General features: G+C 30.5%; 1 protein-coding gene across 3 annotated transcripts in view; it reads left to right on the plus strand.

Moving 5' to 3' along the window:
* The first annotated feature begins 4,316 nt into the window (after positions 1 to 4,316).
* Positions 4,317 to 13,482, plus strand: part of LOC134702417 (tyrosine-protein phosphatase 10D-like) — a 34,977-nt gene continuing 25,811 nt past the window's right edge. For all 3 annotated transcript variants that reach the window (XM_063563322.1, XM_063563323.1, XM_063563324.1), the window contains exons 1-3: positions 4,317 to 4,564; positions 11,983 to 12,250; positions 12,927 to 13,199. In XM_063563322.1, the coding sequence (XP_063419392.1) occupies positions 4,532 to 4,564; positions 11,983 to 12,250; positions 12,927 to 13,199 (574 nt within the window). In that variant the 5' untranslated portion in view covers positions 4,317 to 4,531. The remainder of the gene's footprint in view (positions 4,565 to 11,982; positions 12,251 to 12,926; positions 13,200 to 13,482) is intronic.

Raw genomic sequence — 13,482 nt, forward strand, 5'->3', positions numbered from 1 at the left:
ATGAACAGATCTGAGAGTACTCGCAGTTATCTGACAGCTAGTTCAAAGCTCCTAACAACTAATGAAAACAATCATGCATCTAAGACTAAACTATCAATCCGTACACATCCAACATCCAATGGATTTAGTATAAAGACGTCATAAACAGCCAGATAAAAACATGACCTTGTGCAATGCCAAGTTACAGGTATCGACAGATTGTAGATAAAATACTAGTAATATTTAGTTAGCTTTTAATCTACTGATAACAAAATCAATATATAAACCAATAAAAACAATATTCAATGAACATAATACAGTGTTGAATACGTAACCTTTTAGAATAAGTTTATTTAAAGGAGCGACAAGTTTACATGTATCATTTCTAAATTTCCGGGCACGGTTAACAACATTTCTGTAAATATGAGGATGTGCTATCCCGTTTGAAATAAGTTTTCTACAGGTACAACCAAACTTCAAACCCAAATCATTATATCTATGGAAAAATTTAGTTAAGGTTTTAAGTAATTAATGGTAACGATATCCCTCGTTTAATAATTTACCAGTAATACATTATATAGGTTGCATTCGCTAAAATCAAAAACGTCACAACAGACCCGGGCACAGCGAACAAGTTGTGAAATATAAACACCGTAAGATGGTGCCAAAGGGACATCACCATCTAGAAATGGAAAATTAACAATTGGGAACGAAAAATCGTCTCTTTTGTCGTAAATTTAAGTGCGGAGTTTCCCGTTTAATACCGAAATATCTATATCCAGGAAAGGACAGTTATTATCGAATACATTTGATATATTTAAAGTAAGTTCTTTGGGGTAAATTTAAGCAGGATATTGAGAAAATTCCTGGTTATTTAACGAAAAAAAATCATCAAGATAACGATAAGTTTTGTTGAATTTATCAATTGATATGAATGCAATTTTGACGGGTCTTTACTGAGTTTAGTCATAAAATGTGATTCGTAACAGTACAAAAACAAGTCTACTATTAAAGGGGCACAATTAGTGCCCATGGGGATACCTACAACCTGTCAATAAACTTTGTTGCCGAAACTTACATTAATATTATCAAGGAGAAAATTAACAGCTTCAACCATCTCATCACACCTCTAGTAAGTATATCTAGCATATTTACCTTTCTCATTAGAGAAGAAGACTTTAAATGTGTTGCAGCAAATGTATCTACATTCAGCTTTACCAAACGACCATTTAAAACTAAATAGGAAAACTTTTGTTTAATAAGATAGTGTGGAAGTGTAGTGTAAAGAGTAGACAAATCAAAACTATTAACAGAATCAAAAGGACCACCAAAAGCCCGTAATTTATCTAAAACATCCAAAGATTTTTTTACACTCCAAAAATGGTTTATACCACTATGTTCGTATGTTTTATTACAATAGTTTATGATAAGCTCTTTAATAGTAGTTAATGAACTAGTTGAGAGCACTGACAGATTAGTTGTAGAACACTTACTAGAGGCCGAGATATTTAAATGTTTTTGTGTAGTTTCGGTAGCCAATACATAGAAGGGACCTTCAAATGTTCAGAAGAAGCCTTAAGCTTTGATGTGGTTGTGATATGCTTGTTTACTATATGACTCTCTGTTGAGCGGATGGACTTGAATGTAAATGAATTTAGAATTTCATTCTTAAGAACGTCCGTGTAGTATATACGGCATACCACTACCACATTGTTGGCTGCTTTGTCGGCCGGTACAAACACAAACCGCTTTGAAAGTATTTGAAGTTTATTTCTAATTCTGGAAAAAGGTGTATTATGTACTCTATTATTAACTTTTATTTTTTTTTTCAAATGTGATATTCTCTTATATACCCACTCATACATTTATTTAAATAAGAATCAAGAGATTTTTTATCAGATTTTTCCCGTTTACACCATTTTTTACAAAACGAGGAAACTTAAGGGCATCTTTGGTGACTTGACGACACTCGTTTACAAATGATTTGTTTGTACCTACGATAAAATTAAGTAAATGTGTTGATTAGTTTGTGATATCGAAACTCTTGGTGTTATAGTTTTTCACAAAGATTTCTTTCGTTTAAATCTAGTACGTTGTTGCTTACACGAGGGAATATTACAAGTTGACATATATAAACACCAAAAGATGGTGAAAAGGGAAAGTCATTATTGAGAGCAAATATGTCATTCACATATTTAAAGTATTATCAAATTGTTGTATCAGATGTTGTTTCGATTTGACTTTGCTGATTTGAGTCATAAATTGTAACTCAAAACAATACAGAAACAGGTCAGCAATAAGTGGTGGACAGTTAATCCTCATAGGATTTCAGTGACGATACACGGAATATCCAAAGCGAACAAAAATGTTATGTGGTAAACATTTTCAAGGGCATTTTATCTATACTATATATATACTATATATAGTATCAAACTAGGTCCAATTGAATTGGCAGGGTTAATTGTTGGTTGTTATTAAAAAAAAATGTCCTAAAAGAGTTTAAACATATATATTCGCATTCTGACTTTTCAGGTAAATGCCCGTTTAATTAGGTGTGTGATTTATTGTTATTAAGAATATGAGGCAAAGTAGTATGTAGGGTATAAAAATCTAAACTTTTACAGCTTCAACAACACCAATATAGGCATGCAGTTTCATTTCTCAAGTACTTACAACAAGTTTTTAAAGTTTCAAAAGCAATTAATGGAATTATTTTCAAAAGCCATATTTGAACAATTTTATTCAGATTTGATTGTACTAAGTGTACTAGTAAATAGAATATAGACAGCTAGGTAGTGAATCAATGGCTTGAAGACGAACTAATGTAAAAACGTCTATCCCAAGTCAGGAGCCTGTAATTCAGTGGTTGCCGTTTGTTTATGTGTTACATATGATTGTTTTCGTTCATTTTTTGTACATAAATAAGGCCGTTAGTTTTCTCGTTTGAATTGTTTTACATTGTCATCTCGGTGCCTTTTATAGCTGACTATGTGTTATGGGCTTTGCTCATTGTCGAATGCAGTACGGTGACCTATAGTTGTTTATCAACTATGTGCATTACTGAACTAAAAAAAGAGTCCAAGGATTTCTTGTCAGCTTTTTCTCGTTTTATCCATTTCAATTTTGTTTTTATTTATTCACAACTTTCAGAGCTTGAACACAAGAAATGATAATCATTCAAAAGAGACAAATAAAACAAAGTTCCGTATGTCGAAAAAAAGAAGAAGAGAAAGCTTTCAAAGGAACATTCAAACTTATAAATCGAAAATAACCTGACCTATAGTTGATAGTGCTAGTATCATTTTGGTCTCTTGTGGACAGTTGTCTCATTGGCAATCATACCACATCTTCTTTTTTATATTGACAACGCCGAGCTAAAATGGACAAGACAAACATACACAACAGTAGACAAAACGCTACATAGAAAACTAAAGACAGAGCAACACCTATGATGGTGCCGGGTCTCAGAAAGGATAAGCAGATGCGCTTCTTCACTGATTCAGCAGGGAAACAGAACACATCATGGTCAAATCAGAAAGACGAAAATACTATTTCTCGCTGTGTTGAAGACTCATATTGGTGGCCTTCGGCTGTTTTCTGTTCTTTTTCGGGTTGGAAAATTGTCTCTTTGACACATTCCCCGTTTCCGTTCTCAATTTTATTATGATCCTTTGCAGTAGAAGTCATAATTATCATGTATGTCTTTTACTCACTGGGTCCGTGTATATTTTGAGAAATTATAATAATAACCAAACATTATAAGTATCAATCTACTGTTCTACTTCTATCATAATATATACATGTAGTGACCGCCTTCAGCAAATTGAATATTAAATCACAGGAGGAAAACTAACAACTAGAAATTGGAGGGGTGGGGTCCCGAATAGATATATATATATATTTTGGGCAAATACTATGTACAGAAAATGAAAATGGGTTAACAAAATAAATAATGAAAATTAGTAAGCCAGCTACAAGAAAGTAAAAGAAACTTACCGTAAATATATTGGCAAAATAAATATGGAATAACCCCCAACAAAAAATAAATTTAAGAACATCGAATATTAATTACAATCAGTTTAAAAAGAGTTACATACAATTTTATTGAATATAATGCGGATAAAATATATCTATCTATCATGGTCTATTAAATATTTATAAACATATATGTCCTTGCATAAATTCAGATATAATATGATTGCATGAAATTCAGGAAAAATATAATTGAAAGGATACGTTCACCAAAATGATCCAAAATGAAATAGCATCACTGCGGTGCTCCAAAAATGGATAGTTTAAAATCGATTCCTAAGGTAAACGGAAACGATAACGTGAACTTCCGGTATACAGGTGGGTGAGGTCAGATGTCAACAAAAAGAGGTGGATACAAATATTGTAAAAGAACTTTTGTAAGAAGAGCATGACTTTAACATGTGATTCATATTCTGCACTTATTTAGAATTAAAGGAAGTTACAGCCTTTAAATCAAATAGTTAAACTACAGTTTAGATGAAATTCATTCGGGAACATAAACAGAGAATAAAGGTGTATAATGTTGACATGGAGTTTATTAGTATTATTGCAGGTAAGAAATCAACAACTCTTTTAAACACGTCCTGTTGTTGTGAGTTCTAACAATGACATTAGTATTCATACTTTAAAATTAAGCTTTCAATATTATGTAATACATGGTGTCTTCCAATCCAATCTATATATGTATATATGAGTACAGCATTGAATGAGAACATGGAGAATAAGGGAGAAAAGATGACTAAATTTTTGGTTTAAAAATATAGAATGTAGAAAAAAGACAAAAGTAAGGTAATTGGTGAAATATAAATGAATTGATAGAGAATAATACAAAAAAAAAAATGGTTTAAAAAATTAAAAGAAGAAATAAATGAAGGACCCCTTCCAAACCCTCATTCAATTCAATACCCCTAGATCAAACTGAAATGTTGTTTCTTCTTTTTTTTTTGGTTTGGTTCACTTTAAAATTATGAAAGGTATATTATATTTTGTAGAAACTGCATTGTCATGATTGTATTGCTGAACTAATTTAATTTTCTGTGCTGTGTTTATTGGACTAATGTGTATCTTTTCAGTTTTGGTCTTAACCATCTTCTCCCTTATTCTTTTCAAAAGGACATACAATTTAACAGCTGTAATATAACTATTTACAATTAACAATGATTAAATACTTCATAATCATATTATAATTCTGGAAACATGTTCGAGAAACACATGTAATTGTACAATCTTGTATAACACATTGAATATTCTTTATTGTAAACTGCTGAAATTGAAAAAAGAAATAATGATTCATCTATTTCAAGTGACAAAACGTGTGAACATCACCTAATTTGTTATCTTCAATTGCATAATCATTCATTCTAGTAAAATAACAAAATGAGGTTATCATAAAATTGGGAATGGAAATGGGGAATGTGTCAAAGAGACAACAACCCGACCAAATAAAAAAACAACAGCAGAAGGTCACCAACAGGTCTTCAATGTAGCGAGAAATTCCCGCACCCGGAGGCGTCCTTCAGCTGGCCCCTAAACAAATATATGCTAGTTCAGAGATAATGAACGCCATACTAATTTTCAAATTGTACACAAGAAACTAAAATTAAAATAATACAAGACTAACAAAGGCCAGAGGCTCCTGACTTGGGACAGGCGCAAAAATGCGGTGGGGTTAAACATGTTTGTGAGATCTCAACCCTCCCCCATACCTCTTACCAATGTAGAAAAGTAAACGCATAACAATTCGCACATTAAAATTCAGTTCAAGAGAAGTCAGAGTCTGATGTCAGAAGATGTAACCAAAGAAAATAAACAAAATGACAATAATACATAGATAACAACAGACTACTAGCAGTTAACTGACATGCCATGCAGGAATGAAGCTACTCAGGGAGACTACATGAACATGAATGGCAAGGACATACATTGTTTACTGTAGCTTTCCTGCTTTTTGGTCACTTTCCCTGGCAGAGATAACATGAATCTACATTGTAGAATGTACATGTACATTTGTAGTAGCCAGAGTGTTCACATCTATCACTTTCATCTTCAACAATTTTATTTTTTCAACTTTCAATGACTTCATGAAACATTAATTGTTGATATTAGTAAATGGTAAGGAAAGAAGATATTTAGACAGTGAATGCATTCAATGTAAGTTAAGAAACGCTGTTAAAGCTTTGGACTGTTGGTATGTTATTTCAATGGAACAAATTTGATTTACAAAAATGTACATATACATGACTGTATGCAAACAAATCAAAGTATTTTCCTTCACTTCCACCACCATGACCACTTGTTATTTGAGCTTTAGTTACATTTTGTACAAGAACTAAATTCATTTAAGCAAATTAGATTTCTTTCTTCATTAAAAGGTGATGGGAATTGCTCAAATACATGTAATTAATGTTTGGTTTTATAGAAATTTGTTTAGATTCCAACTTACAAAAATATATAACAATGCATATATATTTTTTTATTCAAATGCATTGTTTCAATATTCACAATATTACACTATAGATTTTTAAAGTTCCTGAATTTTTTTGATTTATAAAAACATTTTTCTAAATGACATGAATGAGAAACAACGAATATCACAAACAGAATCCTCATTGATAAAATCATGATCGCTGTAAATGGATTAAAAAAAATCCAATATTAAGTGGACATACATGACATACATTTTGTACATGTGCAAGATACATTGAGAATTTGAGATACTACTATGATAATTACTAACAGAGTGGATAATTATAATAGTGTAGCTATTAATAGATAAACAAAGGATATAGTTTTTCATAGATATAGGAAGATGTGGTGTGAGTGCCAATGAGACAACTCTCCATCCAAATAACAATTTAAAAATTTCATGTCTATAAATGACAATTTAAAACATATAACATGTATAAACTGAAAAAACTGCTACTGTTAAGGTTTTCTCATAAGTTCTTTTCAATTGGGTTTACAAAACAGTTTTCACTCCACATTCTTGGTAGTATTATTTAGATATAATCATGATAATATAATGATACATGAATTTTGTTTATAATATGTGGTCAATAACCTTAAAGCTTTGATCTGTGAAATGACAATGGTCATAAAATCCCTCAGATTAAACTTCCCAATATAACCTTCCATTCATACAAAAATCAAAATATATTTGATTACACACAATGTATCTATTTTACCATCTTTAGTGAGCAATGCAGAATTTCTTAATTACACCCACAAGTTTACTGAGTTCCTAGAATTTTATTATACATGTTTTAATTCAACCAGCATTTTTTATTTTCTTTTGGGTGTTGCTTAATTTCAGCATACATGACATGCATGATTACTTTCTCAAAATAGATATATATACTATTTGGAAGTGGGAACATAAAATTTAGTGTACATGTAAATTAATTGTGTTTATTAAATTAAAAATCAAATCAAATATTTTGTTATAGTCGCACTTGAGCTGTCTGTAATATTGTTTTAAAAGTAAAAAACAATCTTAAAAACATTTGAGTGCAACTCTCAAAAGAGATAGACTTTTACTTAAAAATGGACAAATCCTTAAAAAAAAAAAAAATATCTATAGAAAAACATTCTTCCTTTGAATTACAAGGGTTCTATATATATATGGTCTGTCTGCATGCTGATTACCTGTAATTGATTAGAAAACAATGGTTATTATAATTAGAAATGTTTCCAGACTAATAAGAAATATCTTATTGTTGTCTCCACTCATTAAAGATTTAAAACAGAAACAAACCAGCCATAGATTATAGATAGTGAAAATTATTTAAAATATTACATAACCTTAATGAGAGATATATATATATATATATATATACTGTACATATATATACTGTACATGTATGTATTTATTTCTACTAAAATGGTTGCATTATAAATGTCTCCTCACATGATTGTGTTATCTTTCAATTAAAGTTGAACTGAATTGGATGCTGAGTTGCTGACATCATTATGTTCTTTAAGTTTCCGAAAAGTTTTGCTCTTTTTTAAATGGACATTAGCAATCAGAAAGACTTCCTTTTGACCCCACTAAATCATTGAATGTGAATTGTTTACTTTATAAGCAGGGTAGAGGGGGGTTGTTGTTAAAAATCAAGCCTATATATACAATACATAAAAAATGAGAATGGAAATGGGGATGTGTCAAAGAGACAACAACCAGACCAAAGAGCTGAAGTCCTCAAATGGGTCTTCAATGCAGCAACAAATTCCTGCAACCAAAGTCGTGCTTCAGCTGGCCCTAAACAAAAATGTATATTAACGATCAATGATCATGGACATCATATTAAACTCTGAAATATATAAAAGAAACTAAAATTAAAAATCATACAAGACTAAAAAAGGTCAGAGACACGATTAGGCTGTATGTTTTCTTGTCTTGCATTTTATAATGCTGTGACTTTTGTTAGATGACTTAAATTAGTTTGGCATACATTTTGTTCATTTTTAAAGGCTGTACTGTGACTTTTATCTCTTTGGGGTTTCATTTTCAATCACACCACACCTTTTTAGTTTCACACAAATATAAATCTAAAATGTATACCTTATATGCTAAGGTCATTAGCCATGATAGACACTTTAACTTTAATAGTAAGTTATGAAATTTCTAAATATGTTAAAAGTGTCATTGAAAAATTTAATAAAATTTTGTTTGATACATTATACATAATATTGATGATATTATAATGTGAATATTGACATATTTGTTTTGTAACTCTTCGACTTCCTGAAATTCATTTTTCCTGAGGATCCTATTTTTACCTGAGGAACATGAGGTTTCTGGTCACTTGTCATAACTGACATCAAAGTACCGGTATTTTACACACATCCTACCTGGTCTGGTTATGTTTGTTGATGCAGGATTTTCACCCTTTAGATTGGACAGATAAAATCTAAAATCTTGTTAAAAACAGGCAGACAATCTTTCAGATTAGAGAGTTAATGAGGGTAAAAGGAAATAGAAATTTGATAAAATTACATGACATGTACAGTATAATAATTTGACTGTTTTTGGGCATGTGCGAAACGATTTTTGCTAATAGGTTATTAATTCAAGTTTAAACTTCATGTAGTATTAAAAGATGACTTATTTAAGAGTTTAAAATAGAAATAAATATACAAACTTAAGGCCGTCATTGAGTGATTTTTATATTAATTGACAAAAAAAACAATGAAAACCAGTACATACAAAATGCATCATCTAACTTTGACTAGAAAAGTATTATATAATCAAGAAATTTCTGTTGACACAATTTTTAAATCATTATTGCTTCTGTGTAAATGTCTGAACTGAAAATGAAGAACAAGAATCAGACACTTTCACATTCAGTGCATCATTGGCATCAGTATCAATCGTGTGTTGAATGTTAGGTATAATGTATATGATTTAATCAAACATACAAGATAATAACATCATAGTTTATTTTGTTTTAGAATTATTTCCATTTGTTTGAAATTAAATATCATTTTGGTCATTTTGATGTGGTACTTTCGAACTTGTCAGATACATTTTTGTAATTCTATCAGTTTTTCTTCTTTTTAGTGAGAGAAAACCTCTTTTAAGTTATAGAAAACAATCCACGAACTGATGTTTACTTTTTTTTCATTATGTAATGATCAATATATTCCGCGCTCAGTGACTGTATTTTGTTTTGACCTTCAGTTTTCTTCATTTTAAAAGTTTCACATGTTAAAAATGTATATGAATTTTTACCTGTCAATTAGATAACTTCACATAATGATATACTACCTGAGATATTTAAATTAGATACATGTAACTCTCAAGTTAAAACAGACACCTACATGTATATCTCCAGTTAAGACAGTAGCCTAATTTATCAGTTGTAAGTCCATAACTGACCACTTGTTATCAGATTATTATGGCAGTTAATTAGCTTTAGAAAAATGGACCTCACAGAAAACCATCAACAAAATGATGTTCTTTTTTTATTTTTTATTGTGTCTATCCTGCACTCAGTGACTGTATTTTGTTTTGACCTTCAGTTTTCTTCATTTAAGTTTCACATGTATTCTGTCAAATAAATTAATTCTCAGGTTCGATGATTGACACCTACATCTCCAGTAAAGACAGAAACTAAATAAATAATTGATCAGTTTATAGAACAGTAACACACTTAAGAAAAATGGACCTCACATAATATTTTTCATTTATTTATGAATCTAAGTTTGATACATACATTTTGTATGCATGATATTTGTATATCATGTATAATGTGTCAAGTACAAAGACTTACACATTTTTAAGCATATGAATTTATGCATCCCTGTTCACTAAGCTTATGTTTGTGACACAAATCATGCCCAGTAACCTTAAAGTGTTTTGACAGTTATATCAAATAAGTTTTTTAAACACTGATGCTCCATATATATTTACTGTGTAATGAAAATTTATGATGAATTGCCTGATTAGTTAAATCATGACTCCATGTTCCTTATTTATATCCTGGGGGCACCTGTTTGACGTAATGATATACTACCAGATAGTTTGATCTTATGCACACTAACTTATTGATAAGTGTAAAAGAATGTATATATTATGGATATTATTACCTTTATTAGTAAGTGTGGCACTTAATTAGTGGTTAATTGTTGTGGTCAGGCTTTAATGCCGGATGGACTATATATTTGTAACATTCATGTCAGATAATTTTATATTTAACTTAAACATCTTTTTATCATGTTTATAGTATTTTGTACAAATATGACTAGTATATGATCACAATTATCATAAACAACAAATTTTCTGAAATTTATGTGACCCTTTTGTTATTTTAAACAAAATTGATGTGTTCTGATTCACCTTTATACTCTTGTGATACTTTGTCAAGCTGTTTATTTGTATAAACATTGTATCAATAAAAAAAAAGGGAAGACACCAACAACCAAGGAGGAAATAAAAAATCATGATCTAATGACATACGGTCAGCACCTGATGGTCAAAAGAAAAACACACCAACAACCAAGGAGGAAATAAAAAATCATGATCTTATGACATACGGTCAGCACCTGATGGTCAAAAGAAAAACACACCAACAACCAAGGAGGAAATAAAAAATCATGATCTTATGACATACGGTCAGCACCTCAAAAGATAAAGACAAACAACAGCCCATTATTAAAACACTTCACTGAAAACTAAACACTTAGCAAAACAGGAACCCATTTGATATGTAATTCAAAGTTAAAATTTGACAATTAAGTCACATTTGACATACCTCAATCAAAGATGAAATGTTTTATAATATATAGATCTAGGAAATCTAGAACTTTTTCCAGGTTTATAAACATGATTAACTCATTGTCCGATATATGAATAAGAAGATGTGATATGAGGGCCAATGAGATATAACACTCCATCCAAATTACAATGTATAAAAAGTAAACAATTACAGACCAAAGTATGGCCTTCATGTTTATCTTACTGTTCCATAAGAGAAAAAAAACATTAGCATAGTCCTAGTCTCAATGAAGGTTCATAAAACTAACATATCAATCAAAGTAACTGTAATGAAGAATACAACGTATTTCTCTAAAAAATATGTACCACCTTAAACCATTTAAAATATAAGATTTCGTTGAGCACTATTGATAGCACCATACCTTTAAGGATAAAAGTCTTGACATCACAGATGTAATTTTGACTGGTGCAAAAAACATGGACAATTGCAATCAATGCATAACTTTTTGAATATATACATAATATATGATGAAAGCACTTTTGACAAAAAAGGGTAAATTTAGTAAAATTGGTCTTTTAGACAAAACTGAAAGAACTAATATAACAAACTAAATTTATAAATGTAAAAGCCCATCTAAGTTCTACCTTAAGAAACCTTTACACATTTTACTTAGTCCCTTTCTTTGTTGTATACTTATTTAGCATGTATATAAGATATCATAATTATCAAAAAATCATTTGAATATATTTTCCAGCTAAGCCATATTTCCGCCGAAATCATCAAAGTTAACGTCTCCACAAGAAGTACTTACCTGGATGTATCATGGGAGGAGACAAAAGAGGGAGTCAACTATACCCTAGGTTACGGTATCCCTGACAACATAACATACCAGGAAATAGACTATACCCTGACCCCAGATAATATTGCCTCATATCAGATAGATAATTTAAGTCCAGGTGTTACTTATACTTTGCAGCTGAAGAAAGATGGCACAGAAGTTTTCAAGTCTACAGGAACCACAAGTAAGTTCTTTTTAACTCTGAAATATATATCAATGTTATCATTAAGAATAATATTAATTAAGGTTTATATGGCATGTTTGGATTGTAAAACATTTGTAAAAAAATATTTGTAAAATTTGATGAAAACAATCAATTTGCATAAGGTATGTAGTTACTTTTTAATACTGACTCACTTAGATCTGAATTATAATTACATTTTAAAAAAAATATGTACAATAATGTGATCATCTTTGATCAGTAGCACATTCAGAGTTTTAGACAAAACAGGTTAAAAAAGAGTAGATTTTTTTTAAGAGATTGTTTCTTAAGTTCATACAAAAGGATGAAAATACGATGTACAACAAAGCTCAGTAAAGTATAAGTCTAATATATCGAAATTGATTTAAAAAAAGAAGATGTGGCATGATTGCCAATGAGACAACTCTTCACAAGAGACCAAAATGACACAAAAATTAACAACTAAAGGTCACTGTACGGCCTTCAACAATAAGCTATGCCAATACCACATAGTAAGCTATATAAGGCCTCGATTTGACAATGTAAAACAATTCAAACAAGAAAACTAATGGCCTTATTTATGTAAAAAAATGAACGAAAAACAAATATATACCACATAAACAAACGATAACTACTGAATTACAGGCTCCTGAACAGTTTTTCTTCTATTATATTTTAGAACCTCTCCCACCAGCCTCTCTTATTGTCTCAGATGCTGGTACAGATTACTTGTACCTTACTTGGCAGGGAAACAGTCAGAGTACTCAGGATTCCTACAGAGTTACGGTTACTGAAACCAATAATAACTCAGAACTGTATAAATCTGACCCACTAACAGTAGAGGTTCATAATTTGACAAGTTTATATCCAGGAGCCTTGTACAGTATAGCTGTAGATAGTATCAGTAATGGTGTATATAGTAATGGGACAGCCAGGATCATAGATAATACAAGTAAGGGTTAATTATTGTACAGTATAGCTGTAGATAGTATAAGGAATGATGTTTATAGTAATGGGACAGCCAGGATCATAGATAATACAAGTAAGGATTAATTAGGAGTCAAATGGTCTGAGAAAATATTACCTTCTCATGACTGGTATTTTTTCTCACAAATACACATCTTGAACATGATACATGTTCATCAATTCAATAGTCTAATGCATTAAGGATCATTGACCATTCAAGTATGATAAGTCATAAACAAAGTGGTATATCTTGATAAGAATAAGTTCAG

The sequence above is a fragment of the Mytilus trossulus genome, unplaced genomic scaffold, assembly GCF_036588685.1.
Source record: "Mytilus trossulus isolate FHL-02 unplaced genomic scaffold, PNRI_Mtr1.1.1.hap1 h1tg000457l__unscaffolded, whole genome shotgun sequence".
In the NCBI taxonomy this organism is placed as follows: domain Eukaryota; kingdom Metazoa; phylum Mollusca; class Bivalvia; order Mytilida; family Mytilidae; genus Mytilus; species Mytilus trossulus.